Source organism: Malus sylvestris, chromosome 15, assembly GCF_916048215.2.
Source record: "Malus sylvestris chromosome 15, drMalSylv7.2, whole genome shotgun sequence".
NCBI lineage: Eukaryota > Viridiplantae > Streptophyta > Magnoliopsida > Rosales > Rosaceae > Malus > Malus sylvestris.
Window position 1 is genome coordinate 18,885,871 of NC_062274.1, and position 6,268 is coordinate 18,892,138.

The 6,268-nt window shown below is 34.3% G+C and overlaps 2 protein-coding genes across 2 annotated transcripts; one reads left to right on the forward strand and one right to left on the reverse strand.

The window, feature by feature from the left end:
- The first annotated feature begins 739 nt into the window (after positions 1-739).
- On the forward strand, positions 740-2,772 carry LOC126605838 (uncharacterized). Its single transcript, XM_050273289.1, has 8 exons — positions 740-791; positions 909-938; positions 1,032-1,089; positions 1,215-1,265; positions 1,343-1,381; positions 1,469-1,559; positions 2,229-2,296; positions 2,416-2,772. Coding segments are annotated over exons 1-8 (435 nt in total). The 5' UTR covers positions 740-789; the 3' UTR covers positions 2,512-2,772.
- A 974-nt stretch (positions 2,773-3,746) lies between these two features.
- Positions 3,747-4,308, reverse strand: LOC126605263 (uncharacterized). Its single transcript, XM_050272634.1, is given in 1 exon segment — positions 3,747-4,308. A coding segment is annotated over 1 exon segment (552 nt). The 3' UTR covers positions 3,747-3,756.
- Between the last annotated feature and the right edge of the window lie 1,960 nt (positions 4,309-6,268).

The following is a 6,268-nucleotide window of genomic DNA, read 5'->3' on the forward strand; positions in this document are numbered from 1 at the left end:
CACTTGCTATTATTTGTATGTGTGCGGCCTTTCAGTTTATGAATGATCGCGAATTAAGTTTATCTCTACTAATAGAATGCCAGAAGTCTGTTTTGGTGTCTTAAGGCTTCACAAAAAAAAACTGGACTATAAAACCCCTCAAACAAAAAAATCAAAACTGACAGAAAAAATACATATAAAAACCCCAAGGCTAATTTCGTCAAAAAAAAAATATATTTCATTTTTTAAGAAATAAAATTTTAGTAGAAAAAATTTAAAACAACAAACGTGGAAGACACAACTTAAACCACGTTCGGCAGTTTTCGAAAAAAAAGGGAAAAAAACACGAAAAATAAAAAAGGAAAAAACTTCCCTGCAAAAACTGAAACCCATTATCTTGCGAACTGAAACCCCATTATCTTGCCATGCCGATAGAATTAAAACCCACTACGGGATCCTGTTTTCTGGAATCTGGATCCGTCTCTCACTAACTCTCTCTCTCTCTCCCTCCTCCGCAGCCACCTCTCTTTCTCCCTCCTCCGCGGCCACCGCCAGCCGAACCTCCTGTCACTAGCTCCTCCCATCTAACTATCTATCCTCTCCAAACCACCACCGATTTAATCCCGAGGTATACACTTTTTGGTTTTTCAATTTTTTTATTTATTTTTATTTGTTTCATCAGTACAGGCTTTTGTATTTATTGTATTAATAGGAGAAATAACCCAAAGAGATGATAATTTGTATTTGATTTCAATTGCCAGAGTCGAAGCTCTGAAAAGGGAGCAGCATCCAACCGCACCAGCAACTTTCATGTAAGCTCCGATCTTCCTCTCGCTCTATCTCAGTTACCCATTTGTTGTTCATCTGGATCTTGCTTCGATTAAGCTATTTGTGACTTAAACCGTCGCCTTCATTGCCATCTTCTCCAGGTACCCAACTTCCCAATTTAAAAAACTAAGGTTCCATTACCCTTTCGAATTTCTCTCATTTTTTTTGTGATTTTGTTCTTGGGTTTGATTCTTTAATTTGATTTTACTGGAAGTGTTTTACAGTTTTGGGTTGGAGAGAAGGAGAAGGAGAAAAGAGAGGAAGCATTTTAGCGAGGGAAAGGTGAAACTCTGTTTGCTTCTTTTCCCATACAGGTTGTTCTGATTGGGATCAGTTTTAACCCTCTTCGTCTCTCTGCACACACAACCACTCCACTTCTTCTTCTTTTTATTTTTTTATATATCCAGGACAGTTTGAAGATTTTGCTTCCTTGGAAATCTAGCGGCAAGAAATCATCCGTACGTTTTGGTTTCAAAGTTGTTCTTTATCATTTCAGTTTAAATAATTTGATTATTTTTTTACGAAAATTATGCAGATAAGAAGAAGTCCACCCATTGATACTAACAAGTTCCATGTAAGATGTTGGGGATCCTATATTTGCTTTCTTATATGTTTCTACAATTTGTCTCTGTCTGAGTGTTGAGATTTCTGGGCTTATTAGAGCACACTAAACCGAATAGGAATCGGCGAGCGAGAGAGGGTGGGTGGTGCCACTGCAATCCTACTTCTTCTGCTCTTCCAGTGCCTTCCAGGTATTTCTCTTCATTATTTCTTGCTTTGTACTCTTTCTAACTTATATTTGTTCCATTTTTTTTCTCAATTTATATGTTGCGGTGAGAAATATGTCCTTTAGTTGTCTTTTTCTGTCGGCGTTTGTGATGATTGTTAATAAAAGAAATGTTTGTGATTAACCAAACGACATAGGTTTTGCATCAGCTGAAGATTTTGCTTCCTTGCAAATCTAGAGGCAACAAATTTTGTTGTATGTTAACCATTCTGTTTTCTATTTGTTTTCGTAACTCTTTTTGCTTTCGAAGTTTACTGCTCGGTTAAATTTTTGTACTAAATTCTTCAAGTTGTTAAGTTTGGGTAAATTTAGGGATTCATGAATGGGTCCGTGGTTGAAGCTCAGGAAAATTAGCTCAATCGGATCTGCAAATGGGTTAATGCCTACTGTCTTAATTTTGGTTATGGTGGTATATGTTCGGCTCCGTCCTATTAGTTTGTGTTAGTCTGTTTTTTCCTTTTCGAAATCCCCAATGTTATGTGTTCTGTCAATTCGATAGTGTACATTTCATGAATCTTTTAACTGTGATCTAATTTGTGTAAGCATCATTTTCCATTGTTGAATTTCAATGCTATGTTTCCATATTTTCCTTCAATTTTACCTTTATTAAGAATCATCCAAATTGAAATTTCAGTTTTAAGATTTCCAGAGGACTTCAACATATCAACTATGGAGGGAATTGATAGACGCAATATGTCAGAGGTTCTTACCTTATCTGTATTATTCCTCTTCTGTAGAGATGATTTATTTTTTCTTCTTTTTCAAAAATAAAATAAAATTCATTCTTTTTGGCAATTTCTCAATGTCGGTCGACAATGAAGAAATTCACTTCGGACAAACAAATGTTCAAAATTTTCAACAGTCAAATCAAAGTTATCGTAGGAGCAATCAACAAAGGCAAAGACGACAATCTATGAATTCATCACAGCTGGCTCAAATTTCAATGCGACGACGTGCCAATTATCAAACACGATTGAACTCAGTAAATATAGTACAAAATCAAACGGAAGTAAACCAAGATGACATAGGACCAACATCGGTGGGTAACTATGATTTATTTTTATTTTTTTGTCTCTATTAATTATATATTTGTAAATTCATACGTTGTATGAATATTTTTGTAAAAATTATTAAGACACATCTATTAAGATTGAACGAATAGTTATCTTACATTGTCATTGCCTTTTGTACTACCAATGGAAACATCCACTTAATAATTCTGTTATGTCTATAACAATTTCAACATTCGGATTGTATATATTTACCACAGTGACCAACGTTTTAACAAGTACCCCAACAAAAAAAAAAACAAAAAAAAAACAAAAAAAAAAAAGGAAAGAAATATGTCTGGAACGGTAAGTGATAAATTTTTTATGTAAACTTGGAATAACAGTTCAACTATAATAGTCAAGGGAAAAATATAAAAACAATTACAATTATGTGCAGCCATCTTCTAGATTAAAATATTAAAATAACAGTTAAACTTGGTAAGTGATAAAATTTTTACGTAAACAGCTTCAAATTTATTGCTTCCAATTATGTGCAGCCATCTTCTAGATTTCACCCTTCACCTCCATACTTGGTACTATACTTTCTAAAGCATATACATTAACAATTACAATGGAAAAAACTAACACAATACACATTTAGGGGCGCGTAGCGCCCGTGATGCAAAAATGCCTCTCGCACGCACGTTAGTGCGTGCAGAGAGGCTAGTGATAATGAAAGTGAAGTGTTATTGGCATTTCAAAAATTTCATTCTACATTTTTTATAAAATGTATTTTTTTTCTTCTAAATATAGAAAGTTTGGGATGTAGAATAATAACTTTGGAGTGCCAATAACAATTCCTTAATAAAATGAGTAAATGAGTAAATTACATAAAACTACTTCAATTATAAGGTTAATCACAATTTCATACTCAATCTTTAAAACATTTCAATGTCATACCTTATCTTACGAATTTGTTCAATGTCATACCTTTTGTCTATCAATCCTTTATTAAATGGTGACGTGGCTTGAGACGGGACCCATTCTCTATTAAAAAATTAATTAAATATTAAAAACTAAAAAATAATAATAATAATTTAATATTTTTTTTAAATGGGGGCCCACCCTACAACCCCTTATTCGGTTCTTCACATGTCCCCCAACCTTCCTTCACTACCTTTTCCCTCTCCACGTTGACGAGGAACACCACACCGAAAACGTCGTCCTATCCGACACCCCCAACCCCCTCGCCACCAGCTCGTGCGGCGGCAGCATCTCGTCGTCTCCCTCGTCCCCCTCATCCACCACATCAACCAGACCATCGTTTCTACGGTGCTTCTCCACCGCCCGGGATAGAACCAACACCATTATCGGGGCCGAGTTCTGGAGCTTTCTCGAATTTGGAACCGACGGGGATGGAAAAAGTCTCGGAATTGAAGGGATGGGCTTCGACAATGACGAAATTGTCGGCTTTCGGTACAACACTTGTGCCGATTGACTAAGTTCTGGGAGGACCGCGAATATTCTGAAATTGACGCGACGAGTTAGACTAAGGCGGGGGTTTGGGGTGTTAACGGCGGGCTCGGTGAAATCGGTGGTCCAGAAGACCTCGGCGTTGTTGAGCTTCTCGCCCGCGGCGGTGGACGAAGGCGGAGAGAAGGAGAAGAGGCCGAGCAGCCGATCTGACGACGGCGATCACTAGCTGCAGAAGCTGGTAGAGGCCATGGTTGGGGTTTTTGGGGGATAAAAAAAGGGGGGGAAAGGAGAAGATTTATGGGTTTTGATGTGGCGAAGGGACGCGGAGTTTGGTAGAAATTGAATAGAAGAAAAGAGAAGGAAGGAAAAACACCTGAAAATGTTAGGGGTGGGAGTTACTTTCAGGAAAAAAGAATGTGGTGGGCGATGTGGTGCTCCTCATCAGCGTGGAGATAGAGGAAGAGAGGGCGGCGGTGGGGTGGTGAAGGAAGGTTGGGGGGACACGGGAAGAACCGAATAAGGGGTTGTAGGTGTGGGTCCCCCATTTAAAAAAATTATTAAACAATTTTATTTTTTAGTTTTTAATATTTAATTAATTTTTTAATAGAGGGTGTGTCCTGTCTCAAGTCAGGTCAACATTTAACAGAGGAATTGACAGACAAACTGACGGAAGATATGACAACAAATTCGTAAAATAAGGTATGACATTGAAATGTTTTAAGGATGGAGTATGAAACTATAGTTGATTCAATAATTGAGATAGTTTTATGTAATTTATCCTAATAAAATTGAAAACAATTATATTAACACGTGTCGATAGAAAGGCTATTTAAAATTTATACATTAAATGAGTGTAGAAAATTTAAACTCGAACTCACATACCGTCTAATGCCAATTATTTTCTTTGTTATATACCATTTTATTTCCCTTTTTTGGGTATTAACTACTTCCTTTAGTAAAAGCGCTTATATAATTTTATTTAACGGTTAATACAAGATTCAAACGAAAATCAGCCCAATAACGTAACATGCATATATTAACAAAACATGGAAAAACAACATAATATATCAACAAGGATTTGAACTTCCTTTTGTAACACATGAATTGAACTTTCTTGGTTATTATTTAGGGTTACTTAAACACACAATATCTGAATCTCGTACTTCCACCGGCCTAAACTCTATCTCCTGCCACTAATCAGCAAACTGCGCGCACTGTCTTACTAAGGGCATATACATTCTAATCTTATGATCCGAATTTGCAAACAACAAAATTACCAGCAGATTATGTGATTCTATATGTATCTAAAAAAAAAAATAATCAAAACAAAACAAATAATAAAGGAATAGAGAAGTAATTAAGAAGCTTATAACATAAATTGTGAGTATAGATACTTTGGATGCGGTCCCTAATCCTTAACATTCTTTGACTAAAACCTTAATGATATTCAAAGTTTGATCAAAGTCCCTTGACTTTGTACACCTCATTATAGTACAATTAATATTTTTATTTTTATAGTTTTGACATTAATTGTTTGATATTTTATGAGATTTATAATCCTATAAATTTAAAGTCCCTCATTATAATACTATTAGAAACGGTTACAATAAAAAAAATTCAAACATTTTGATTGAATAAATGGATAAAAACTATTTAACAATAAGAAATAATAAATGGCAAACGAATGTATCCATAGTGGTAAAAAACAAATTGGTACATTAATAAAGAAGAATAGGTACATTATAAATAAATTAGGGTACAGATAAAAGATTAAAAAATTATGAGAACAAATGAATTTTTTAAAAATATAGGCGCTAAAAGAAATTAATACATGGGTACAAAATAAAACTAAAAAGAAAATACTACAAATTTAAAAAATTGTTGCAAATTAAAAGTGGGTACAAACTAAAAATATAAATATATGATACAAAGTTTAGGCATAAAACATAAATATACCATATGTAATTTTTCTATCATTGATTAAATATACAATGTCACGTGACGGTATACACATGGGTAAACATAAATAAAACTTTAAAAAATATGGGCACAAAAAGAAACTAATATATGGTACAAATTAAAAATGAAAAAAAAATTGGTATTAAAAATAGGTACAAACTAAAAATAAAAATATATGATAAAAAATTTAGCCATAAATATAAATATACTAATTGTTGTTGGAAATGTGCCATAAAACCAATCATATGAT

Coding starts and splice junctions, on each gene's coding strand:
- LOC126605838 (XM_050273289.1), top strand. Junction 1,090..1,214: donor AGCATTTTAGCGAGGGAAAG/GTGAAACTCTGT, acceptor TTATATATCCAG/GACAGTTTGAAGATTTTGCT. Junction 1,560..2,228: donor GCTCTTCCAGTGCCTTCCAG/GTATTTCTCTTC, acceptor TTGAAATTTCAG/TTTTAAGATTTCCAGAGGAC.